The sequence below is a fragment of the Atractosteus spatula genome, chromosome 28 (assembly GCF_055471065.1).
Source record: "Atractosteus spatula isolate fAtrSpa1 chromosome 28, fAtrSpa1.hap1, whole genome shotgun sequence".
NCBI lineage: Eukaryota > Metazoa > Chordata > Actinopteri > Semionotiformes > Lepisosteidae > Atractosteus > Atractosteus spatula.
This window is the reverse complement of record NC_142733.1, coordinates 4,989,651-5,017,126: the sequence shown is the minus strand read 5'-3', so window position 1 is coordinate 5,017,126 and position 27,476 is coordinate 4,989,651. Positions and strand designations below refer to the sequence as shown.

At 44.6% G+C, this 27,476-nt stretch overlaps 2 protein-coding genes across 2 annotated transcripts in view; one reads left to right on the top strand and one right to left on the bottom strand.

The window, feature by feature from the left end:
• sbno2b (strawberry notch homolog 2b) overlaps positions 1-4,354 on the bottom strand; it is a 72,690-nt gene extending 68,336 nt beyond the window's left edge. The window contains exon 1 of the mRNA XM_088907531.1: positions 4,195-4,354. The gene's annotated coding sequence lies outside the window, so the exon portion shown is untranslated. The remainder of the gene's footprint in view (positions 1-4,194) is intronic.
• Positions 4,355-11,335: 6,981 nt separating this feature from the next.
• tm6sf2b (transmembrane 6 superfamily member 2b) lies at positions 11,336-26,041 on the top strand. The gene is made up of 10 exons (XM_088907615.1): positions 11,336-11,530; positions 15,981-16,084; positions 18,795-18,892; positions 19,310-19,413; positions 20,368-20,450; positions 20,598-20,722; positions 21,442-21,543; positions 21,770-21,862; positions 23,699-23,818; positions 24,894-26,041. The coding sequence occupies exons 1-10, from the start codon at positions 11,439-11,441 to the stop codon at positions 25,101-25,103; spliced, it is 1,131 nt and encodes a 376-aa protein (XP_088763741.1). The 5' UTR covers positions 11,336-11,438; the 3' UTR covers positions 25,104-26,041.
• Positions 26,042-27,476: the final 1,435 nt, after the last annotated feature.

Here is a 27,476-nt window from a genome sequence, read left to right as displayed (position 1 = left end):
TAGTTGTATAAATACATCTGAACATGGAAATTTTAAAAATATCAGTATAAACTTCAGACTTTCAGGGTTCGGGCTGGATTCTCAATGGCTTTCTGTTCAACGTTAGCCCAAAAGAAAGGAATCTATATCACTTTAAGCATTAAGGAAAGAATTAGACCTACATGAGTGAACCATTTGATTTACTCTTTTTTTCCCCCATTAATACATACACAAAAGAAATAAAAAATTAGCTGACACAGAAAGTTTCTGTCTGTGTACAAATGCTTATTCCAAACATGTTGGCAAGAGTTCTTATACAGATAGCTTGGATATTATATAGAACAAGTAAAGGTTAATTCCATGCTCAAAAATAGAAAGGAGAAACAATGTTTCTGCTGTAGAGATTTTATTGGTTTAGATACTAAAGACATTAATTCTTATGTTACATGACTGTAGATCTTGGATCTCATTCTTACAGAAATAGTAAATGTCAATTACTTAACTAACAACTACTTAACAAAGTTGGGGCTTAATCCAACTTTATATTCATCCAGAATGCCTTTCATGTAAGACACAAGTAATGCAAATACAAATCGAAATGTGATGATGAAAATCTCAGTGGTTCCGATGTGAAGTGATTCTCATAAAAACCACAAAATGTGTGGGATCACTTTAATTCCAAAAACACAAATGAACAAAAGGCACCTGATTATTCCAACTTTTTTTTTAACTCACCTGAAGTGAAACATGTCTTTTTCATTTACATATTCTATATTCTGCTTTTATGTGGAAATTAAAAAGGCACATGACTCAATAATATACAGTAACTAACCCTCAAAAAAATAAAAAAACAGCAAAAAGGGAGCCTAAATTAGTTTCAGTTCACGTTATTGTTCAGACAATGTCTTTTCAGTCCTCCAGAAATGCTAACTTACGAGTAATTTAGTGATTTACAGTGAAGTTCAGAAATTATGATTCCCAAAATTCATAAGTGTTTTAAAACGGAGATTAAGATTGTAGCGCAAGACAATCAGTACTGCCTTTCCTCTTTCAATCCCAGTAATGTAAATGCTATTTGCTAGAGAGGTCTCTATGTTCAAACTCAAAAATATCACACAGACTTAAAATTAATGATTTTTCAGAGAAACAGATGCACCCAATTAGAGGAAAATGCAGATATTTCACACATACTGCACTTTCTAAATAAATGTGTTCCTATAACTTGAATCATTTTCAGACCGGACTGACAGAATTTCTATTTTGCCCCCTCACTGAAACCATTGCTAAGCAACACCTCAACATAAAGTATGAAGGGTATAATCTCACTTCCGTGGGAAGCGAAACTTTCAAAACAGGCTTTAATACACGTACTGCATATTCCTGGGCAACAACCCGAGTCTTAAATTCATGTCTTTATCAACTACAGTGAAGCACCAAACACAGACCGGGGAAAAAAAATGAATATGCTTTCTGGTAGAATAAGCCATGCACAATTCCTCACTATGGCCAGTTTTTACTGCCTAATAACTAGGAAAATCACTGTCAGACAAGGACAGGTTCTGTAAAGTGATTAAAAGCCTTTGTGTCTCAAGACACCATGGCAAAACAAAAATGCCTACAGAAGGCGCTGGGGTTCTCGACACAGACCTCTTTTATAACAGCATACATGTGACTTATAAGGCCAAACACATGTTTGGGGGCATTACCAGTTCAAAGCCTGGCAGTGCCAGACTGCCATTTTTTCCTTTCTAAAGAAGGACAGTATTCCGAGCAGGCTTTGCCTCCCTCTTAGGCGAGGGATGGACAAACCTCTGCATTGATCTGCATGCGACTCCGATCCCTTGCCAACAGGCATGGTTGGTGTGCCAAGGATTGACAGTCTAGCGAATTAGGTATCTGGCAATACCCAGAGCTCAGCAAAAGACTGGCATGAACCGGAGGCACCGGGCAGCATGAGAAAATGGAAACAAAAACCAGAAAGCCAACATAAGACTTAATCAATAATGAGTTATTCTCGACAGCACGCTCAACACTGATCGCTCGCGGTTTACACTGTGCCGAAAGGGATGTTAATCGTTTGAAATCGGGATTATTAGAAAGGCTGCATTAGGGGATCAAAATGTATTTGCAAAAATGACCATCTACAAGAAGTTATCAGCCAGTGGGCGTATAGTGAAGTAAACCAAAGCTCAAGTCACATTTGTGGCATAGCTGCTCTGCAGTCTGCAAGCAACAACAGTAAGCTGTTCAGTAAGGATAAAAGCTGGTGTTGAACCTTCATCAGTTTGCAATGGGATAATATCACTGATCAGAGTGCGCCATCTTCAACCCCAAGTAGACAACAGCTATCTACAGCAAAAAAAAAACAGCTAAGTATATGCACGTGCCTCTCTCCATGTCTAACGGAATGCAGAATCTGTTCTCCCTCAAAATAATTGAATTTACTAGGCCCGCATCAGGCACATATTCAACCCCTTTCTATAAATTATTCACACAGCTATCATAAATATTCACAAGGCAGGGCACATCACGCAGAATGTGAAGTCACATGCCTCAAGACCAGATGAAATCATATACACATGTACACATAAAAAGACGCTTAAATGGACTTTGCATCATGCATCTATGCATTCTTTAAGATACAATTTTAAAAAAAAATGCGTTTCTACAAGCACCTCACATTTTAGCTATTTCATATAACCTGTCTCATTGATTTCAACTAGAATCGAACAGTATTTGGAAACCATAAGAGTAAAAAATATCCCGCTACACATTATTATGCCTTTTCCATCTTGTAATTCGTTAGCTTACTAAAACACCAAAATTCCTTTAGCGCCGACTAAAGCCCAAAACGGCATTGATTTTCTTACAAATATGAACAAAGAAATGAAAACTAAGGTCTGCATATTTTGTGCAGGTGAGGATATTCATTCATCCAAGGTGAAGACAAGGCCTGTTCCCCGGCTCTTTCATGTGTCCTACCTATGGCAGACCCAGACTAGCACAAATGGATAAGAAACCCACCCTGTCTGTATTCATGAAAGATAAATCTGTCTTGTTTCTTGGCTGCTTAGCAACAAATTTGACCAAAGAAACTCAACAGACACTTCTTGAAAGCAGGAACCATATGAACTTTGACAACATTATTGGGTGACTTATGTCCCAGGACCCTAGTTTATCTAAAGAGATACCTCCCGTTGAGTCATTTGAATTCACTTCCTCTTAGTTCCCATTCATCTCCTCTAATCTGTATGTCACTGCTGATCCCGGAGATGTCCAGTAGGCTGCTTTTGTCAGTGCCTTCTGGAAGTTTTTAGATACTTGAACAAACCTCGGGCCTTGAGCTACAAATATAATCATCTCTAAAGAGATGTCTATTGGAATGTCTATTTCCCCTGCTCTGAATCTAAGCACAAATAAGCAGTTTAAAAAGAAAAATACACACCTTTAATCAGTTCTAAACAAAGGCAACAATTATTCTTCCAAAGTGGAGAAGCAAAATATATTAATGATCCCCGCAGTCAGGCTGTCTGATCGTATTCCTGTGCATTTATTTTATCCATGGGTACCTCTCACCCCTGCGACTTGACGACTTACAGAAAAGTACTCTCGTTACAGAGTTCACTGTGCAGATCATGCACAAGGACGGTGCGATCTGTACCAGCCAGCTACCTAAACTGACCCCTCGCAGACTTCTAGTATTTTACCGAGATTAATGAGACAGCGCCTATGCTAGGATAAACTTCAGATACTACCTACACGGAGGTACACACAATAATTAGAATAATAATATGATATACAGGGGAAACTAACAAACAGAACTCAACCCTATCCGTCTCAAGCAAGTCCCTATCCTCGACACTGTGCTCTCTCTATGCTGCTACAGGGCGATCGGCTCCAGCGATTTTCGCCAGTAACTTTTCTACACAAAGGGACCGGACACACTGCGCTGAGGCCACAGCACAATCCCAACAAACACCACGCACTGCCCCGCAAACACGACCCCATCCGCAAACAGCTACTCCCGTCGACGTGCTACCGTGGCCAAGTGTGTTCTACTACACCGAGACAAAAAAAAAGGCACGTTCTGATATTTCACAGTCGCGACCGAGTCGAAAATAAGGGGGGAGCCCATAATTACTCAGCCTTCCCGGACCACTAATAAGTACTGCAGGGATAATTTGTCTCCGTTTAAGAGACCCGGAAGACACTTACCGTGAAAAATAAACAAACTTTATCACCCCCGATGGCCTTTAGCTGCGGTCCTTTACGATAGCAGTATTTTAATCGACCGAAACAGGGGTTTTATTTAGTATTTTTCCCATCGATTGTTTTTCTCACTTCCTGATATTTGGCCGCCATCTTGATTTAGGCATACTTCCGTTGTGACGTCACTACCCTCCTGGTTTCTCGCAGTGATGTTTGTCTTCACCTGGATTGGGTTAGCATCGCAGCCGATTATAAAGAAATCTGAAATATTATAGGTAGTGCATGCTATTAACAACAAGGGAAAGGATGTCCAGTTTGTTTCGACATTTACAAGTCTTCTTTTTATCGAGAGCTTTTTTTTATGCTCACTGTTTACGGTGTGCAATTTCTGAAGGTATTGCTCCAGTTCCTGATTCCTTGTAATAAATTAAACTATCTGGGACACATTCAGACATTTTTGCGCCTCAACATCAAAGGATCCAAAATACCCGTTAATTTAACCATATGAGTGTAATCCTTCTGTACAGTGATCGGTACATATTGTTGTTACTGTACATATTACTGTGCGTGCAATTAGTATTTCTGATTGATTACAACGGTAATGTTGTGTTTGATGGTCTCTTGTGACTCATTATTTTACTGTTTTGTTATGTACTGTCCACTGTACTGTGCACGACACTACGGCGCGAATAAGAATCCCATATGTACGTTACATATGGAAAAGTAAGTCTTCTCGGTTGATTCCTACAGTTTCAATGTCCAATATAAATATATATGTTTTTAGCAAACGGACTTTTATGAGATGGAATGCAAGAGTCTTGTTATGAGCTGTTTATCCTTTGTTTTTCAAGATTTCGTAACATCTGTCCCAACGTCATAATCATGTGTCTTATGACTCATGGATAACGTATGCATTCACATACTATGCATTCAGATCCGTCGCTGTGGTAATGTGGAAACATACGTCAAAATGAGCGTGATCTATCGCCGATGTCTCAACATGCATGTGAACGTCACGCGTGGAATCGCTTTAAAATGTGATCGAGACTCTCCCTTTGAGGTTTCCACTCCCCTACATAATCTCACAGAAAATGTCCAATTCTGGACGTGAATGAAAATGCAGGATTAATCGTCTACAGCGATATCTCCATGAGAAAAGAATTCCAGAATGCACCATCTACCGGCTGCGACTTGTTCCAGGACACCCCCAAATTGCGCCCCCCCCTGCGGGCTCCTGGCTCAATTTCTGATGTTTTGCGAAGGGAACCACTTCTCTACCCACTGTAGGGAGTATGGGATATTTGCTTTTTTAACACAAATAATGAATTAAACAAGTCATCGAGAGCCCTCAACGATTTTATATACATTCTTAAGAACAGCATCGACCGATGGAACCGTGTTCTCTCAGGTTCAATATCTTTACCAAAACGTTTTGACGTTATTATCTCAGAATAACACCGGGGACTCTGAAGTCTGAAGATGTTTCAGTAGCTTACTGAGCAATCCGTTCAACGCGATGATAGAGGGCTGTTTAGCTGTTTATTAGAAAATGAATGACCTTGGCGCCTGCTTTTTGCATGGGGTGCTGGAAACCGTACGACTTTAGGTTCTATAACTCTACCGGTATCATACAATAATATAAAAAGGTGAATAGTTGCGGAACATACAAATCTTTTGTGAAATAATGCATTAATAAGTAACATGCACAAATGATGTTACACGTAGGTCTCTGTAACATAGGAGATATTAAATCCAGTCTGGGACTATTTTTTAAAAAAATACATGATAAGAATATCAGGAAGGATGTATAAGAGGCTATTTGACACAACAACTGGTGGTGTAAAAAAGCACCCCTTGTTCAGAGTATTAAATGCACCTCCCTGTTTCCACTTGTGTCCTGTGGTAGCTCTGTCTCTTCATTCTCAGGACCTCCGATTTTTCCATTTTTAAGAACTTTATTTTCATTTTACAAATAAATACAGATAATCACAAAATAGAAAGGTTTACATTAATATACATACATGAACACATCTCATTAGGTTTAGACAAGGTAACAGTTACATAAGAATAATTTATCTTGTTCTGGTGCATTTTTTCAAGTCAGTTTTCATCACTTCCAGAGCAGGACAAATCCCAGTTTACCTTTACACGATAATCTACATCACAGATTCTTGAGGTACAGTCCTCTGCCCTCTGTTTTCCACAGATTTGCTGCTTCCTCCTTCCTTTCTCTCCTCAGATCTCTGAGATGATAGTTCTCTCGGGTGATGGACAGGGCCAGGCTCCCTGCTGCCTTGTCTGGGACCTCAATGCCTTTGAACACCCCCATGTTCCTCACTCTCGGCAGGGCGTCTTTCCCACTGTTCACCACGGCCCAGATCACACCAGAAGGAGGTTTGACAGGAGAGATGCCATATATAACAGGGAAAAGTGGGGTGGAAGGGCTTGCAACCAGTCTTCAAACTGGGCGTGTCAGTTCCTTTGAAGACTTTGAATATTTAAATGAGGACCACTTGAAGCCTTCTCTCTTCTAGGCTAAAAGATTAGGGTGGTCGGGTTATTACACTGCTTCAAGCCTCGTGACGTTTCTGGTCACTCATCTCTCGATTGATTCAAGAGCGGCGACACAGTGACCGAAAGTGTACACAATATTGTAGCTCCTCCGACGCAATCAGTCCACATGAACAAGTTCTCATCAAATATTCATAGCCCTGGGGGTCTGCATGTGTACGGATTTTGTCAGTTAAGTGGCTAGGGTGGCGAGGTGAATGATGAATTGATACACTGCAGTTCATGTCCATACAGTCAATAACACAACATGTGCAAACCTGAGTTTTCATACCAGCCATGAAAGGCAAACATTCTTTTTTAATACAGGAAAAGGAAATTACTTGGGTTTTACAATGTACGCATGCCCTACAACCAGGCTGTCCTACTATATTTTCCCTTTTTAGTTGATATAAATAGTATCTTAAAGCCTTTTTTTTTCTGTACCACTTTAAAAAAAAAAGATTCAGTTAAAACACCTGTTTTGTCACTGCTATGCTGTATATAAAACACAAGTGGATAAGCAGAACAATATCCAGTATGGTTCCACCTTTTACTAATATACATAATAGTATTTTTGTTATATTATAGAGAACAGCAGCTCACCAATCTTAAAAATCATGCAGATGGAGGTTAGGAATGGAGTTTCAGTAAGCGCCCATGTCTTTATGAAGGCAGTCATACTTCCTCTTTGTCTGTAAACGAAGTAAACGTTCAGCAGGCCCTCACTGCCATTGTCATCTTGCCCGTTGTCTTCCCTGCAGCGAAACTGACCGTCAGACCTGGAGACGAGCCAGTTACTTCCAGTAAAGTTGTCTTCCTGGTGCAGCCTCTTCCAGAAATTCCCTTCAGCGGAACCCAAAGGAGTGAGGCTTGACTGGAGGAGGTGTTTCAGCTCACTAACAGGACAACTGTCACGCCTGACATCCCTCCCTAGAGGGCGCTCCACTACTCCCATTCTTGTTCCTGTGATTGTTGCTGAGGTCCCCAGGTGTACCTTTTTAGGTGTAGATCCTCCAGTCCTCAGGGCTCATCGTTAGGTTAAGGATGCGAGGCCCGCCTAGCACCAGGAAACCATCTCGTCCATCTCCTGAGGGCATAGGCCTTATCCCTGACACCTCCCGCTTCCTGAGCCCCAGGTCTGGAGGATCTCGCCCCATTGCCCTTGGACCTCCATGTTTTGTCTGTGTTCGTGTTTTCCCCCTTCTCGGGGATTTTAACCTTGTTGCGTCCCAGGATGGATTACTCCCCGTTGGACTCCCGGACTGTCCCCTGACCTGCCTTTGGACCCGTTTGGATTTGGATGCTGTTCTTTGTCTCCCCCGTTCACTGTCTCACGGACTGTCACTATTATTTTGTGCACTATTAAACCCCTGTGTGTTCCCTTTTACCACACCTCCTGTTTTCTCCAGCTCTTACTGCATCGCACAGGGTCTACTACAAGACCTGACACGGATCTCAGGCCGTGTCCGTAACACCCACATCCAGCACAGTCAGGCAAAGGTTTGCATGCTGGGATAGCAATCCACCCAGCCTATGGATAAGCTGCTCAAGGACTTGTCTGTGGTCTCCAATGGTGGGCCCCTAGTTTCTGCCCCAAGTAATCTGTGAATAGTGCACAACCTCTGCTTTCAACATTTTCAGTCCAAGACAAGCCTTGTTGATTTTTAGCAGCTCATAATGAGAATGTCAGAGACGGGACAGCTAAGAGGAGGTTGCACAGGGCAAAATTCTCCACACATCAAGTTCCAGTGCTATATTTGCTGACTTGCAATTTTTTTTTCTGATTTAGTGTCATCTGGTCTTGTGCTCTGCAAGCCCAGGCTATCACTGAATTTAATTCCGTGCTTCCTGAAACGTTTAGTCAGCAATTCTGCGATGAAAGGGGGGAATTGTGCTTTACTGATGAGCAGAAAGTCCCTTCTGCCCTGGCCCTGTGACTGAGCCTTTGCAGAAACCTTGACAAACACTCTGGCGGTTGCGTGTAAAGGAGCCTCAGACATCGTTTTTTTCCACTCTGAAGTACTGAAAAAAAAAAACAGTTGTTTCTTTCTTGTCCTAGAATAGATGGTGGGAATCTAGTGTGGAAAAACACAACACAAACCTTGGTCCTGTTGTGGGAGTTGGAGTTGTTTTATTGTTCCTGTAGGCACTAGGACATTTATGGAAATAAAATGTTGTTCTCCGCAGAATTTCTGCGAGGGCCTGGAGAGAGAAGAAATGACTAATTGAAGTGGCTGAAGTGGTGGGTTTGGAGGTCAGAGGTCAGTGGAGGAGAGGCTGTCCAGTTGGAAAAAGGGACTGGGGTGGGTGGGGGTCTCTCTGTGTTTTAATGCTGTTCTTCTGAGGTTTGCACAGGTCGGAAATCTCTTCTCCAATCAGTTTTTTTAAACGGCTTTTTCTCACATTCAGGATGCACGCCGTGCCAGGATCTGAAATGAATCGTCTGTGTGGGACGGCATCTGAGTTGTGAGGGGACGTCTTAAGAAAGCAAAGTTTCTGCTCCCGGAAGGCGGCACTGCAATCTGGCAGTGTGCTCTGCTGCCTCACACATCTTGGGTACTGGCCCTGGGGCACCCTCTGTGCGGAGTTTGCATGTATTGCCCGTGTCCATGTAGATTTCCTCCAGATGCTCCCCTTTCCTCTCACAGTCCATGTGTGTGTGAGACCTGCGGTGGACCGGTACAAAGCGTGTAGTACCATTTTTTGTCAAGTGCCTGCTTGGTTAGACTCTGTGCCCCCCCCCCAGCATAAAGCGATTACAGAAATTGGATCTCCTTCTCCATTTGTGAACATACAGATGGACGGTACTTGTGACCCTAACAGGCTTCAATGAACACGGCATTAGATTGTATTGTACCATAAGTGACTGGACTCCATTTCTTATATTGCACATCTCACACTGCCTCTGCTCCAAAGGCGTACCTGTTGGTAGTGTGTTAAATTGAATTTTAAATTCCCCCCCCCATCCAACCCCAGTCGCTGGTTCCAGTGAACCGTGTTTTGACTAACTGGTGACATCACCGCACACCTCGACTTCCCCTTTCCAGCGTTCTGGAATTCCCCGGCGGGGGGAGGAGCTGTCTGGCCTTGGCTGACACTGTGAAAGACGCGGCTGTCCTGTCCCTCTCACACCACACACTGCGGGACACTTCCACGCATCCGAGCGAGAGCCGCCCAGACACATTAAAAATAAGGCGCTGAGGATGTCCCTGCGCTCTCACAACGCCAAGTTCTGTCGAGGTTTTCCAACCAATCCCTAAAAACAAAATCCTGCATTCTGGAATCTTCCCGGGACTTCCACTTTAACGTTCACAACCCCTCGCTCCTTCTGTGCTCAAAACGGACCAGCCGTGTAACAAAGGTTTAACGGGATGCGGGGCAACTTAAAGGCTGTTGGGTGCTTTTGTCGCTTGCGCGTAATTCCTAAAAAGAAATCAGGTCATAGCAATTATGGCGCCGCGTTGCACATCGTTGTCGAGAACCTGTTCTAAATCTACAGGCGCTTATATCAGGAATTACGTTACTATCCAGGGGAAAAAGGACCAATTAATGCTGCAGTTGGAGCGTCCAAGAACCATTGTTCTCAGGGCAATTGCTAGGAATAGAGCGTCCTCTGGTGGATTTAACTAGTAAATGGAGCTACTTTTTCATACAAAAAGAAATGATTTTGCTTACTAATAACGCGTTTCGATTAAAAAAGAGGTTCGGTGTCGCCTAAATATTTTACGGTACGATAATAGTTTATTGTCTGACTTCCCGGAGATTTGCTTTGCTTCCAAGCAGTGGTGTTTTACACAGTCATTGGCTTACAAAAACATAGAAACGGTACAAATAAGCACGGCATTACAAATAAATATTACATAAAAACATCAACTCTTCAAAGTCGTTATGCTCCACTCCCACAGGAATCAGGTTACCAGAGCCTGTAAATTTAATCCTCCCCATTTCAGAGCCTGAGCACCATAAGTCCACCAGACCTGTTCATTTTTGCACATAACCACTAATTAGACTTGTCCGCGTAAGCCACTACTCCTTAATCGTGAACTCATTTTTTGATTAGTTTTTTTTTAATTTAATTTTGGCACTTGAAATATGAATTATGTAAACCCGCCATTAAAGACTCCAAATTATATAAGCAGAATGAAAAAGGTCCATTGTGTGTCTTGCCAACTCCTCGGGTGTTTGTAAACTGCAGCTGGCTAATCCTTCGATAACTTGTAGCAATTGCATTTCTTGTAACAGAAGACCCAGGTACGTTTCTGTGATCGTGCCTATCTTGCAATACCCACGATCAGCGCTAGATAGTAACCTGTCGCACACCTGTGCGGACCGAGGCATGGCGCTATCGCGAAATGGTCGAGGTTGTGGACTTTGAAAGCTAAGCCGTGTTAGGATCTGACGCGGCATCTGGAAAGTTGCTCAACCCCTCTGTGTAACAACTACAATACAAGTCACTCACACACGGCTATTAGTTGAGGAAGGAGAGGCGTGTGAAACTCCCATGCCCCACAATGCGATTTTTTATTTAAACGTCGGTGAACTCGTCGGTCTTTTTTCCTTGCCTCTGATTTGTTTTTGTGTGTCTGTGTGGATACAGTCAACGGACGTCGCCGGCTCTCCGGGCACCTGACCCCCTTCTGCGCTTTTCTGTCAAGAGAAACCGGCTGTGATTTTGCACAGGTGCCGCGGCTTTGGCAAAGATGAACCTGCCTTCAGAAATCGGCGTTTTTCTCCTCTCGCTGTCTTCCCTGGGGGTCATTTATGCCATGAACAACATGCCATCCCTCCAAGAGTAAGTTGGGAATTTCTCTCTGTATTAAGTGCGCTTCAACGCACCCTCTCTGAACAGAACATTGCCCTGGTCGCCATCTTTTTCCCCCCCACCGCAATGTTGTAATCCTTACCGCCCACCGCTTCAGTTGGGCCACAGATCTTCAAATCTGTTTGCTGCATGCGAAGCTGAGTTTAATAATGCAACATAACCTGTTCGGGAATACTACCCTTCAGGTAACACTGCGTGAAACAGCTTTTTTTCCCCCACACAATTAACAAAGAGTGGATTTAAGTACTGCAGAGAAGCAAAGAAACAAACATTGCGATACAGCTAAAATGATTATTAATAAATAATAATATAATAGTAATAAATAATTCTTCATCTGTACCATAAATTGCTGTGACGATGCAAGTGACCGAAAGCGTTTCAGCGCAGAATTACCTAACAGATTGTATGAATTCATTTTTACGTGCATATTTGCATAAACGTGGTAGTTCGCATAATGTACATTGTGACTTGTTGAATTTAAACCTATTTGTAAGAGACGGTTTTCTTATGCTCTCTGGCGACATAATTTAAAATCTCATCAGATGAAGGAATGCTCGTATTTATAGTGATAATCCGTGTTTGAAATTCCCCGTTAAAGATTTGATTGTCACTAAATTCTGCCTTTTATCCGGCATAAAAATTAGTCTCGAGTCTGAATTTATTTTAGTAGCACTGTACTATACTAGCAGTTCATCTACGGGCATTATGGATTAAGACCGCCAGGGGTCACTAGTACTTCATCTCTCAACCTAAGGAATACCGTAAGGCTGCTTAAGACGGGCTGTTTCCTCTCCGAGGAAATTACCCAGTGTCTGACAGAGGGCTTTAATTGGCCAGGACTGTAGAATCTATAATATGCACCTGAAGAGAAGGCTCCACAGACGAAACGTTGTGTCCCTTTTCTTTTCCTCTCAGCACAGAGTAAGCCTTTGCCTGATCCTTTGCAGCCTACACATGCTGAGGGCAGCTTCACCCCCGAATCCATTATTCTGTATAAATGATAGTATATACAGTACACTATATTTATATATTCCAATTACAGTATATACAATATTATTATTTATTCTACATGATAATATTCCTAGAATAATTGCTATTACTATAACAACATACTAATTGTAATATTATTCTTCCCTTAAACATCCAGTACTACAGCGGTAGGCTATCTACAGTGTTTTCCTGCACAATCATTCATGTAATCTTGTATATCTCCTCATAATACTGAAAGGCATTACCCTGTGCGCAAAAAGCACTTAATTGTGTCAATGTTTAATCCCAAGAGCAAAAAATAAATGAATGAAAGGTCTGTCAGTACAATAAGCTGTCCAGATTGTACAAAACTCCTGCTAGACGTGGTATTTCCTCTGCTAGGCAGGGAGAATGGCAGTGGCCCTAACCTCCTTTCTCGAGAGCTGATTAAATGTGAGGAAATCAAAAGCTCGAACTGGTTCTCGCTGTGCTGAAAGCTGCTTTTGGCTTGTGCTCGCAGGGAGCGAGGAAAGGCACGCTTCTGATTCGCTTTATTGCCGGCAGTGTTTTCCCAGTTGTGGCCCAGTGGGTGTGTAATTTGCAATAGGGAAGATGTTTTCCAAACATCAGCTTATCCTGCAGACCTTTGCATTCCTGTAGTTACTGCGAAGCAGCTTGGTGCATTTCAAAACATCGAGTTCCTTCCCTGAACAGAAAACCTAAAGCCACTGGGCATTAGTCAGTTGTCACACACACACATACAGTAATACACATCATCTTCCTCAGACTCTCTCCCAGGAAGCACTGGGCACAAGGCAGGATACACCCTGAATGGGACGCCAGTCCATCACAGGGCAGACATAAACACAAACACACCCACACACTCACACCAGGCCCATTTTCCCAGAAGGCAATGAACAATCCTGTATTGTTTTGGTCCGTGGGAGGAAACCAGAGCAACTAGGGAGCACATGCAAACTCCATGCAGACAGCACCCCAGGAATTGAACCCAGGGCCCCAGCGCTGCGAGGCAGCAATGCTCACCACTAGGCCAGTGCGCCGCCCACAGAAATACACCCACGCACAAAATCTGGTTTCAGGAATAAAGGCAGCCAGAGGCAGGCAGCAAAACCCCCGTTCCGTCTTGAACACTGACATTGCCCATCCCAGAAGCATGGAAGGAAACTGAGCCAGACTTGCCTTTTCCAAAGGTTCCTTGCCTTTTCCAAAGGTTCCTTGCCTTCGTGCCCCCTGTATTATACATGGAGCTTGGATGGGGGATGCTGGGAATGGGGCGAGGGAATGTCACTCCTTAGACCTTTGAAAAAGACAGGAATGTAAATGCTTAAATCTGTTGTATATAAAAAAAATCAGCACATGCCAGTATAGTTTTTCACGATACCCACATCAGATTCCTGTAGTCACTGTCATGCCTGACTAGAGCTTACACGTCTGGTGTAAAAAGGCTCATTTGTCACGGTAAACTGAAGCATTTGCACATTGATAACACATTTAATAACCATCAGTGAGAGCAGGGTGTTTTGGTTACTAGCTTAAACTTTTTTGCACATTGTATTCTGGAAATTTGCTGGCACTTAGGCACTACAAATTTTAATTGTCCGCTCTCGGTGGATTTTACAGCTCTAGCAGTAAAGCTTTGCTCGGTTGTCATTTTGTGGTGCATTTTAAAAGCTTTCCTGCATCTCGGTCTCAAGCACAGTGCTGTTGTCTTGGTTGAGGGATTAGACAATAGCATGTCCTGCCCACGGACTCCATGCCCAGCTCCCAGATCCTGGCTTATAACTCCTTCCTCATCTGCACCTGGGGTGGCACCTTTTAAACCCAGCCAGCGGGCTCCATCTCCTCTGAAAGACTAAAGGGCTACCCGGGCTGACTTCACACGCTCACTTTCAAGCTAATGGAAACAGCTAGCCGCCAGCAGCTGACCCCAGGGCAATGCGCGGTAAGGGACCAGCCGTAGCAGGACCCGGGCACAGACACAGATGTGTAAATGAGCCCCGCGCAAGCCAGCACAGAGGACTAGGCAGTAGAGCTCCGTCTGTGCTACAGAGGCAGCAAGCAGCTGTCTCTCCCCTCCTTCAGGCTTCTGAATGAGAGGAGACAGACGCCCCGGGCAGTATCAGCCCATTGAGGACAAGCTGCAAAAAAGGAGTTGTTCTTTTTTTTAAAAAAAACAAGGATCTTGACACTAGCTGAGCTCAGAAAATGTATTTATCCTTCAGCGCCGCAAGGTAGTGAGATAGAAGAGTGCCATCTCGGGCGCTTGGCTCTTTAACCTTGAAGATCTAGCTGACATCAACACTGAGGTGCTTTTGTTGTGTGTCTCATACCTTGCAAAGTGCATCAGCGGATCTTCCCTCTCCTTGTTGCTTCGTTTATTTTCTGTCATTTGAATGATCGTTTCGAGCACACATTGTTGCTAAAGCCGCGCTGAAAAACATTTAGAGTGACTCTCCAGAAGTTAAAATATTTTTGCTTTTAAGCCTAGGACTTAATTACAATCTTTTGTAAACCCCTTCTCCCACCCTCCTAGTTATTTTTATTACAAAAACGAAAGTTATTTCCTAGAGCAATATACCATCCAATCGCATATAATGTGATGTGAGGTAAGGGGTCCTTTTATGTCAAAGTTGTGTCCTTTGCTGGCTACACAACAGGACAGTTTCGACCCCAGTCCAACATGTGCAGAAGTACCGATCCCGTGGTGAAATAGGCTGGAACTGATTTTCTGCTGTAGCATGTGAAGGCATGACGAGGGGAAGCAGAATTGTGGCGCACACGGCTCCAGAGCAGTGGGGGATGCTCATTTGATTCCCATGACCCTGATTTGGAAGCTAACTCCGAAAAGAGTTGCGCAGGTGGATCCAGCAGATGTGGCAGTCCTGAGTTGGTGTGGCGCCCCCCTGCTTTCCTTCCAGGAAGTGCTCGGTCCCTTGCAGAGAACGTCTCATTCTGCATGCAACTCCTCTCACAGATGGGAAACCTCCAACCATGGCAGTAGCAACTGAATCTTCTGTATTCAAGCAGGGCACCGTTGCATCTTTTGCCGTTTCTGTGTCATTTAACACGTGTTTTTTAAACATCTGTGTCTCGAGGTTCGTGATCAGCCCATTTTGTCATTTTTAACTCATCTGAAACATCATAGAAACTGGGGCTCGCTATTTCGCTCTCTGGGGAAATCATATGACTGAAGTCATCAAACAAATTGACTCATGCTTAAAATATAAATAACTGTGTGGCCACAGCGCTATTGATGTCGCATTTTAATTGTACAGCAGTGCATATTTTGTGATTCAGTGGTTATCTAATCTCATCCACTTGAGGAACTAAAACATGAAGCAGTAGCTCCGCAGGAGGAAGGAGGGGGAAAACAAATTAGAAACCATGTCAATAAATGAAGCAGCTAATTGAGGATGTGTCTTTTTTTCAGTCCTGTATCCATCCTGGGAATCGGCGCGGCTGTGCTGGTGATGCTGTATGTTCTGGTTTACTATTCAGTCCGCAATAATTCACCCAAAGACCCCCTCTTCTATGGTGAGTACTGTCATATGCCCAAAGTTGGCTTGTTTGGTACCATGGTAACAGGGTTACATCGAAACACAGCAGTAACTGGAGGAACATTAAAAGAAAGCTCAACTGGCTTCAAATGTTTCTTCGCTTGTCTTCTTTCAATCAATGAACATTAGTGCACAGTGCTGAAAATGAGTCCTGATTATAGCCCTGAGAGCTCTTAACCGGGATCGATGCACAGTGAACCTCCATCTCTGCAAAACCCATCTTTCTACAAACCTCATTCATGCAAAAGATGTTGTTTCTTCTACAACCAAAGTCACTAAAGGAAACAATAATTCATTTTAAGTCATTTTCATTTCTAAAGTCAATATTCCTTTGTCTTTTTATGAACCTAAAAACCCTGTTGAGCAATGTATATTTCAGGCAACAGTTCCTCAGTCTTTAGCACTACTTCCAGTCTACATCTGTCTCAGCTTCCTCAGAGCAATAATCTGGATTAAGTCTATAAATTCACTGGGATGGTGTGATTTCATTGCAAACTCCGAAAACATGATTCAAGCATCCTGAATGCTGGTTGCGTTTCCAGATGCAAGGTGTAGAATTGTTCTCTGTTTTTGAGAAATGTTTTCCGGCAACATTTTGCCTTCGGCCAATCAGGGGAGAGTGTAAATTCATCAGTCATGTGGTCTTGCTGTATGTCGAGTTCTACTGATGGAGTGCTCCCTGCTTTTTGACGTTTAAGATTGACCCCCTTCTCCACACAAACCTGTGCTTCTTCCTCTTATGAAGGGTGAAATCAATTTCAGGTTTGGCCACGCTCCTCATGGTAATGCTTTTGTTCATTTTAAGTTCTTTTCTTTTCATTTTGTGTGGCAGGAGTGGTCACACTCTGAAAAAGCTTCTCTGCAGTGTTTCGAGGAAACGTAATTCAGGGTTTATCATCCTTCCTTAAAAAGAAATCTTGCTATAGCCAATCTGATCTTCCCATTGGCACAAACTCATCACCATTTTGCAGGTCAGAACTGAAGGTCACCGAAGCCATAACTTCATAAACTGTAACCCCTGTCCCCCCATCTACCTGAAGCTTAACTGAGCTGTGTGCTGGATTAACATTGCTGTCCTGGAGAGCAGCTGAATCATTATGCTTCCACATATCTGTCTGTCACACACAGAAGCTTTCCTTTGTTACAGGAGCCTTTTCCTTCCCTTCCTCCGAAACTCTGGAAAAAGGGGTTTGCTGAACTGTTTCTACACTGTATGCGGTCTAGACTACACATGATTAAAATATACCTTAGGGATATAGTGTATAAACAGTAGATCAAGTTATTCTTTCTTATTCTGCAATGGCAATTCTCTGCTTTTTGCTGCTTATCCACCAGGATAGTGCAAAATGATTTACAAGTTTCTCAAAGGCTTTATGCTGTGCAGCAAACTGGCTTGCATTTCTGCAACTTCACCAGTGAGCTTCAGAGCCGTGTTCTGCCTTTAGAATTACCCTCCCTTCACATTCACTGACCCTCAGCACACACAGAGCATTAATAAGAATCTCACACCATGTTACAAAGGGAGTACTTAGTTAGGCAAACACCAACGAAGTGGAATAAAAATGGGCCGGATCAGTGGTGCACACAGGCTGCTCTGGGATTACAGAGAAGCCGAGGAGAGCTGGCGAGACTGGAAGCTGTACCTTTAAAATGGCAGCACAGAAACCAGTTGGAGGCAGAAGACACTGCAGCATTCATGTCCGCACATGGCCAATCTATCTCCGTCTCTGCTGCCCTATGTCTTCGAGTGGATTTTTCTCTCTTCCTCCCTTCATTTCTTTCCCCCAGCTCCTGCCCTGCAACACGAGGATGTTTTCCGACTTTGAAAAGTGCCTTTTCACCACAGCAGCGCTTTTAACCTGAGGTCCGAGCGGGAGGCATTAGGAAAACTCAGCCCGCAGCCCCCAGTATAAATCTCCTTCAAACCTGACAGCTTGCAGACATCATTATCTTTTTCCACAGCAGAGAGATCAATAACTGGTTAGAAGCAAAAGTTTATATACAGACAAGGTGGGGGGGGAGTGTGTGTGTGTGTGTGTGTGTGTGTGTGTGTGTGTGTGGGGGGGGGGGGGGGGGGCGTTGTGGTTCGAGGGTGTTAACGCGTTGCTTGCCACAGTTGTGCAGGTTTCAGCAGCTTATAAAACAAAATTCTCCATGCTGCGTCTGCAGACGGATGATTACATACAGGAGCTCACAGCAATCAAACACCATCTGTGCCCCATTCTCTAACACTCCTGATCCTTAGAGAATCTTTTCTTTTTCTTAATATATGCTACATATGTCGACAGCGCGGAAGAGGTCTGTGTTTCATTAATATTTACAGATTTAATTACCATGGTGAAAGCACAAACACACGACCGAATGTACTGCCTTTCCTTCCTCAGGCCCTGGAATCGATAAATATCTCGGGATTTCCCAGCAGCCCTCGCTTACACCATGTGCCAAAGACTTTTCATGAGACAAGATGCCTCACAAGAAATAAGGAGCAGAAGCATTCCTCCGCTTGGCTAGGAAATCTGCATAACAAATGTGTACTGGTCGTTTAGATAGAGGTTCACTGCAATGAGCCAAAACTGTTGTATAGACTAGCACAATCCTAAACTGAAATAGGATCCTAGATCCTGATGCATTGACCTGATGATCAGTAGGGATAAGGAACATCCTAATGCCTTGTGTTCCTCTCTTAGTGTTTGCAGTGTTTTCCTTCACCTGCGTCATTGATCTCATTATCGCTGCAGAAGAGGATGGCTATGTGTCTGGGTTCATGGAGTTCTACATGAAGGAGGTCAGTTCCACACCTAGGGTCACTACTTACCCCTGTTTACCAGTATTATCTCCACATGCTCTTATACATAAACACTGTGTACAGTTTTCCCTTTGTAGAACTAAAGGTACAGGTCATATATCTACAGTATACACAAGCATTCTGCTCTCCATGCAACTGAGAATTATTTCATATGGACACTTCTCTTGAACACATCAAGAATATGACCAATGCAAAATTGTATGTCGTGGCTTATTTTATCTCAAAATAAATTGCTTGTTCTTATTGTTCTTAACATATACCTATTCTTCTACCGGCCCAGCGCAGTGCAGAGTCCAAAATCCGTACCTTTGCACATCACCAGTGCCACTCACAGACGGCTGTTCTGCCGGTACTGCAGCTCCCAGCAATGTGTTGTGTTGTGTGCTCTGTTGGCAGGGGGAGCCCTATCTGCGCACAGCCTTTGGGATAATGATGTGCTACTGGGACGGCACAGTGCATTACTTCCTCTACCTCGTCATGGTGAGGAGAGTGGCAAACAAGTAGGTACACAAGGCTAGAAAGTTAGAACAATGTGTTATTTGCAGAGCGCTTTGTCTCAGAAAAACTAGCTGAGTTGCAGCTAGAGGAGAAGCTCCGCCCCTTGCTTACCGCAATGAGGGGGCCGGGATCCCTTTGGTATCCTGGCAAACAGCGACACCGGAAGGCCAGCAGGGGGCGCGAATGAGACCACTCCTCTAACTAGCGCTGCCTCTCCTGTCAGGCGCCGTGGGGCTTGCGGTGTGTCAAATGGCATCTGGCTCAGCAGTGGATCAGGTTGGAGGAGCATGGCCAGATGTCTCGTTCTCTCCCAAGTGACACTTTAAAGCAGTCGCACACGGCTGCCGATTCCAATTTGGAGGGGAATGAAAATAAAAATGATTGGCGATTTCACAATTTAAACAAAAATACCTTTTCCAGGCCTGGTAACCTAACACGCTGCATTCTGATCTACTTTTGACATTTTTCTAAGAAAAAAAAGTGCATGACATTTATTAATGGACAGCGCTGGGGCACCGGGTTCAATTCCAGACCTGGGGTGCTGTCTGTGTGGAGTTTGTATTTTTCTCCTGTGTTCGCGTGGGTTTCTTCTGGGTGCTTCAGTTTCCTCCCACAGTCCAAAGCCATACTGGTGGGATAATTGGCTTCTGGGAAAATTGGTCCGTGTGTGCGTGTGTGTGTGCCCTGCGATGGACTGGTGTCCCGACCCAGGGGTACCCTGCCTTGTGCCCATTGCTTGCTGGGATAGGCTCCAGCTCCCTCATGACCCTGTACTGGAAGAAGAGGTTAGAAAATGGATGTGCGATGTTTTTTACTGCTGGTGAAGAAAGTGGTGTGAAAGCGTTTGTCACACACACAGAACGAGGGCTGCCTTTGAGCTCACAAGGGCAGCTGTCTAACCCAGGACAATGTGTGTGACAGTGAACTGAAGTGACTCTGTGACTGCTGCCCCGCAGGGAGCCGTACCGCAGCGTGGGGCTGTTCTGGATAGGCTCGCTCCTCGTCAACATGATCGTCTTCGTGCCAGGAATCGTCCTTGGTAAGGAAAACATTGCGCCCCTGATCTTGGGCACGGAGCCGCAGGGTCAAGGAAAAATAATCCGATCAAACTCTGAATGACACACAGTGTCAGAAGCGTACGGTCCAACTCTCCAGTGTGACTAACCTTCTCCGTCTCTTCCCCCAGGGAAATACGGTTCTGAAATTCGTCCGGCCTTCCTGCTCAATGTGCCCTACGTGCTTGTGCCCATGTGGGCGGCGATCACACTGTTCCACCGGCCCAGGGAGCTGCCCATTATCCCCGCGGACACGGTAAATCACAGCGATTAGATTCCCATCTTCTTTCCTAAGGCAAAGAAGTAGTGGAGAACTCAAGAGTCTGTTTGAGTGCAGTCTTCGTTGATAAAGGACTAGTGGGATGCAGCAGGAAGAAACTGCCACAAGCTTTAATTTACTTTATTTTAGTTGGAGGGCTGGTTTCTTTGGGCTGTTTAATTGGGTGGTAGGCCAGGTGAATGCATTTTCCTCATTGGGTAGGCAATGAGTCACTCAGCAAATATGCATCATTCTCATTGGTTGGGCAAGTCAGTCAGTGAGTACGCATCATTCTCATTGGTTGGGCAATGAGTGAAAAGGCTGATCATAGGACAGCCTTGAGGCATTAAAAGGGACTAGGGCCTAATTTAAAGTTAAAGTGAGAGAAAGTGCTGTTGTTTTATGATTTGATCTTCTTCCACTTTGAAGTTTCTGCATTTTGTATTAATCTGTTTTGCTCATAAAAAAACAACTTTAGTGATCATACAGTAGTTAAATAGAAAAACAGACACTACCTCCAAATAGAACAAAAGCTGGTATTCTAAAAATATCTATTGCTTTGTTACCGTCAGTTCATGCCATACGAAAAAGTACCCAAACTAAAAAACTCAAAATGTTTAGGCTGCTGAGCAACATGATTTTGACCTCCAGCCTCCAGTCCCACTGGACCCCCATGGAGCTTGGCCAGCGGCATGTTGACTCTGTTTCTCTCTCAGATTGCAGCAGAACAGAGAAAAGGGCTTCTCCATCGCCCCCTGGACATGATACTGCTGCTCCTCCTCCTGTGGGCCATGGTCATCGCCATCTTCAGGGGCTTTGTGAGTCCGTGGCACCATGTGCCCATCTGCCTGCCTCCTCACGTGAACAGAAATTCACTGTTTCCGAGTACACCCTGTTGTCTAACCTGAAGAGACTGGGGCACAATTCCAGTTAAATCTGAGATGTTATCTTGACACTTTCTGAATGCATGTAACCCTGAGAGAAGCAGAGTATTGATTTGTCTGTAGCCCTCACTTTCTTATTTTCTCTCTTTCTGTCTCGCAGGTTGTTCTCGAATGTCCCCTGGACTTCTGTTTTACCTACATCTATCAGTATGAGCCTTACCTGAAGGATCCAGTGGTCTTCCCCAAGGTTCTGGTGAGTGTGAGCCTGTTAACCTTGAATTCGCAAAAAGAGACTTCCATTCCTCCTCCATTCCTCCATTCCTCCAGTTCCTCACCGTGAGCAGCAGCTGCTCCTAAAATGTAGCAACCAGTCTGGTACAAAATCCTGGGAGGCTGGGAAACAGCATCAGGAAAATCCTTAGCTTTGGGCTCCACATGATTTTCAACCCTTTCTTGGGCTATATAATAATAATTGCTTACGCTTATATAGCGCTTTTCTGGACACTCCACTCAAAGTGCTGTACAGGTCATGGGGATCCCCTCTACCACCACCAGTGTGCAGCCCCACCTGGATGGTGTATCAGTCCGCTCCCCCACACACCAGCTCTCAGTGGGGAGGAGAGCAGAGTGATGAAGCCAGTTCAGAGATGGGGGTTATTAGGAGGCCATGATGGGTAAAGGCCAGGGGGAAATTTGGCCAGGACACCGGGGTTACACCCCTACTCTTTTCAAGAAATGCCCTGGGATTTTTAATGACCACAGAGAGTCAGGACCTCAGGTTTTACGTCTCATCTGAAGGAGGGCGCCTTTTTACAGAACAGTGTCCCCGTCACTATACTGGGGCATTAGGTCCCCGCAGACTGCAGGGTGAGAGCGCCCCCTGCTGGCCCCACTAACACCTCTTCTAGCAGCAACCTTAGTTTTTCCCAGGAGTCTCCTATCCAGGTACTGACCAGGCTCACACCTGCTGAGCTTCAGTAGGGCTGCCAGTTGTGAGTTGCAGGGTGATATGGCTGCTGGCACAATGGCACCATGGCACCAACATACGGTGGTTGGTTCGTAAGCACCCAATTTGGACTCACCAATGGGTTCTTTGCGTCCCGGCTCACTGAGACGACTCCCATATCGCACAAGGGAACGCGGTCCCCAGCTCCCAGCGGTGAGAGTGAGCCAGCAAGCCGCACCTAAACAACAGGGCTAGTCTCCTGGCCTGTCTGCTCGCGTGCTCAATGCTGCCTCTGCTGAACGAGGAAAAGTTAAAGGAGAGCCCAGTGTGACAGTGATGGGCGCCATCCGTCTTTCTGCAGCACATTGCGATCTGGCTGACGGCACGAGCTGCCCTGTCTTTATTTTATGCAGGGCCTTGCGTTTTGTTTTAGTGTTTTTTCTTGCTGGCTGAGTCAATAGGTTATCAAAAGTCCTTGTTATGGCTGGCTTCCTGGCAGCGTGGAGTGCCATCGATCAGCAAGGAATGAACCAGCGAGCAGTTGATAAGCTAATCCTTGCCATGAGTAATGGGATCTCAATCAGCAAGACGCAGGGCTGGGGGGGGGGTCAGGTGTGTTTTGTAGAGGACACGCTTTCTGGATTCTGCTTCTCTGCCCGCTGCCCCTTTTTAATGATTGATGCCGATTAACAAAAGGAGACAGTTGATCCCGCGCTGTAAGTCAGAGCTGCGCAACACCACTGCAAGGACACTTTCATGAGCTCTGTGTTCTGTAGGAAACTAGCTTTCCTTCTGAAGTGAGTATAAAACAAGAGATTTATCCTGTAACTTTGGAATAATAAATGCTTCTAATTTTTGTTACACTTCTACACTTGAACAAACTTGTCTGTCATGTTATGTACTTTATTTCCATTTAGGAGAAAAGTGTATTTTGTAGCACCCCCCCATGATAATTTCTAGTGTAGTACAGTATTTTTGCTAGTAAATAGACCCTTTAAGCTCTGTGCATTCAACAGGATGCATGCCCAGGACTTCTTCATAGATGCTTTGCCACCTGTGCTGTATATTAATGTCTTATAAGAGTGTTTGTGCCTGTATTTCAAATACACCATGTCCAAAAGGAGCTCCTATGATGTTTTGCAGATGCTGTTGTACCTGTTCTACGGCCTGCCAATGCTTGCTGTGTTCACCTACGGGCTGGTGAAACCTGGCTGCACCTGGATGCTGGACTGGACACTGTTCTTTGCAGGAGGAGTAGCTCAGGTACAGACCACAATCAGTTGCGCAGCTTCCACATCCTGCATTATTTAAATGAGACTCTGAGTCAAACTGCTTGTAATAAGATAAACCACAACACCCACACAACTCATTTCTTCCTAAGGCCATTATTGAGGCCACAGCCTAACTACTTTATAATGGAGAATGCATTCTGCTATCTAATAAGAGTCTCTATTATAAAGGCTTTTTGGCAGCCTTGACTTGGGCTCTCCCTGGCACAGAAATGGACTGTTTGAACTTCTCAGCTCATTCATCTAGTTAGGGAACAAGACGAACGTGTTAATGCCTGTGTTTCTCCTGGTGCGGGACTCAGTGCCATTTGCATTAACAGCACACAAAGATCAGTACGGCTGTGCTCCCTCTGTCCTTCATTAGAAGATATCAAACCCGCTGCGGATTTTCAGATCTTAGCGTAAGATCCTATGCCCCAGCTTTCATTATTTTCCACGCCTCAGGAATGGGGCTGCCCATATCAAACAGGCCTTTGATATCAACACAGTGCTTAAACACGGTGTCTTCTGCCCCGTCCCACTCAGCATGGGGGCTGAACCATCGAGGAAGCCTGCGCTCCTCATCAGTGTGTCGGAAAGGGCAGTAACGAGTCCTCCCTTCCTTTTTGCATGCAATAGTGCTGCTGATACTAAGAACAGCTGCAGCTAAGGGGAATGCGACACTGCCTTTGGACTGCCTTCACATCAGAGTATAAACAGCACATATCAGAATTACAGTCTCTTATAACTGTATTTTGCAAGAGTTAAATGTAACTAATCTGGATCACATTAGCCTTACAATAAGCAAAAAGCAGTTGCCTATTAAATTGATTAATTTGCCTGGGCTGGCACATGTCCCTCAGTCTTACCATTTTCTGTATTACTTCTTTAATACCCCATGCTGTTTTCTGTCTTCTTGTAATGCATCAAAGTGGGTTTTACTGTGGAATAAGGAGAAACTTCCATAATTAAACTGCTACAACGGCAATAGACCCTAGTGAGCTGTGTTAATAATATGGCTACTTGACAGCATGTCCCCTTTCTTCCACCTCCACCCCTCTCTCTCCCAGGCCCAGTGGTCCCACATTGGCGCGTCTCTGCATCCCAGAACCCCCTTCACGTACCGGGTTCCAGAGGACACATGGTGGCCTGTGCTGCTGCTCAACCTGCTGTTTGCTCTGGGGCCCCAGCTGCTGGCCTGGCGCTGCCACCGGCACCCCGAGTTCTTCATGAAGAATGTGCCCCAGGGGCAGACCAACCAGGAGAAGAAGCAGAATTAAGACACCTTGCCGGCTGCAAACTGTGATACTGGACCGCCAATGACGCAGCCCCCCCCCCCCCAGCACTGCTGAGACCGCACTGAAGCAACTCCCTTTCCACTGCTGTGTCATACTGAGTGAGAATAACTCCACTGACCCCCAGAGACTGTGAAAGGAAGCTCATGTGACTCTAACACCCCACTGGACTGAGCAACTCAATTTGTGCCACAATCACATCTTGGCATGTGAGACTACTGGACTAATAAAGCTTCGCTACCCCCGACCTTGGAACTCAATTAATGCAACAATACAGCTCCCCCAGACTTTCTGAATGAGCTGACAGCTCACTCTCGCTGCACTGAGAAACCTGAATTGCAGCTAGCGGTTTCACCTCCCCCTCGTCATTGTGTAAGTGAAGTAATACGGAATGACACGGCTCATACTGCCTTCTGAGCTTTGAACCCGTGCTGATGCAATGACTCAGCTCTGGACTGTGAAACTGAGATTGATGCAATAATTCTCCTCCTGAGGGAAAACAAAAGAGCAACGCGATTAAGACCGCTGCAGCATTCTAGAATTCCGATCACAGGGTTTATTAAAAGTACCAGGAGTCTTCCTGCCACAGAAGGGAAGGAGCAGCTCCTTTTCAAACAGTAAGGATGCGGATCTGTGATGGTGATGATGATGATGATGATACTGGACAATAGTCCTGTTCAGGCTGCTGCCCTCAGGACAAAAAACAAAAAGTGAGGTGTTGAGTCTGGACTTTGGCAAAAAAAACCTCCCCCGAACAGGAGCTCGCAGTGAAGCATTTTTCAGCCATTAGAAAAGGTCACTTTTTGGGTTCCTGAGATTTTTACTCTATATAAAGCAATCAGACAAGTTAGTTGAAAAAAGTGCACGTATTGATGTCTGTCTGCCTCCTTTCTCATTGTAGTTTCATAAAGTTTCAATTTCCATAGTGTTGTGTGAAGTCTTCTTTCAGTTTTCTAATGATGCTATTCAGCTAAAAAGACGTTAAAGTTATGGATATAGTGACGCCACCTGACACGACGAGTTTCTCTCCCGCTACGTTTGACCGTTTGTCTTGGTTCACTTTGGGTCACTTGGTCTTTCAAAAACCAATACATTAGTAGGTCAATAATAAGTGAAGCACTGCTGAAACTGCACTTTGCTTGCTGGGACGTGAGTTATCCAGCTTGGGCGTGTGTTTGTCTCCTAGAATGATGTCATCTTCACCTGTATGCAACCGCCCTAGTGAACCCTCTGCTTTCAACAAACTTCTATTTGAGTAATGAAGGTCAACTTGCTTGTATAGTTTTTTTTTTTTCCAGAACGTTTTTCACTGTGAATCAAATAACTAGAGGCTGTCAACCAATCTTGATTATTATTGCATAACTCCTTCCATAACAGTTGGCCGTAGAGCACTTCACAGATTTGTATAGCGGTGGACAGTACTGTACAGACACGGGTGACCAGGTGGGCAGAGAGAAGAGGAAAATACAAAGTATTAGGGTAAAAGGCTCAAGATCTGTTGGCTGTCCTCTGTCTAGGTATGATGGGGTGGAGGTAGGATGCAAGGGATGTGCAAGAGAGAGAGGTAGGGATCGCGTAGGTATTTATAGCCTTTGGGAGAGGAATGGATTGTCAGGAGCAATTGCTAATTACTGACCGCTGAGTCTGATTGAGCTTTGTTGTTGTCATACCTCCTGAACTTTTGTTCTAAACTCCATTTGTGGTGCATCAATTATGATATATTTTAGTCGATCTATTTACATTTGTCCGTAATTTGGAATGTAGAAGAGAGAGAATCAACCCAGCCCCTCGATTCTAAACCTTTCTCTCCAAGCACGCTCTCTGTAAAAGCAGAGCGGCTGTTTGTCCGGCTGTGACAGGCTTGCAGGCGAGGCAGAAGTACCTACCCCACAGTCAGTACAGGCTACAGCTGTGTGCTACGATCTGTGCTAACGGCACACTGCAATGAAAACGGCGTTCTCTCACTCTCTCACCGAGAGCGTGGCAGGACGCGGACGTTGACTGTATGACCAGTCATCGCTCATCACAAACACGTCTCAAGCCTGGTGAAAAAGAAGTCTTGAGCCCCCCCCCCGTGCATGATCCTGGCAGAAGTAGGTCCCCCCCCCCCCCAGACTGTAGGCAGGTGGTGAATCCACCCAAACAATGAGTGAAGACATCAGTGCAGAGAGACGTTTTCTGGTTGTCTTCTGTGACTGCAACTGAAAAATCAACGCCTTGCCTTACAAAATGGGTTTTCAACTGTGTTCTTCAGTAGAAAAGATCCGGAATGCCATTAAAAGATTCAGAATGGAGGAACTAGCACTCCTGTGTACACGCTATAATTGGCTAGTGCTCCTGTCTCTGGGCCACATCCTC

What these genes read in the sequence shown, in the direction of transcription:
- tm6sf2b (XM_088907615.1), top strand. Translation starts at nt 11,439, where the DNA reads ATGAACCTGCCTTCAGAAATCGGCGTTTTTCTCCTCTCGCTGTCTTCC. An exon ending in CAAAGACCCCCTCTTCTATG is followed by an intron (nt 16,085 to 18,794) that starts GTGAGTACTGTC and finishes TTCCTCTCTTAG; the next exon opens with TGTTTGCAGTGTTTTCCTTC. An exon ending in TGGAGTTCTACATGAAGGAG is followed by an intron (nt 18,893 to 19,309) that starts GTCAGTTCCACA and finishes CTCTGTTGGCAG; the next exon opens with GGGGAGCCCTATCTGCGCAC.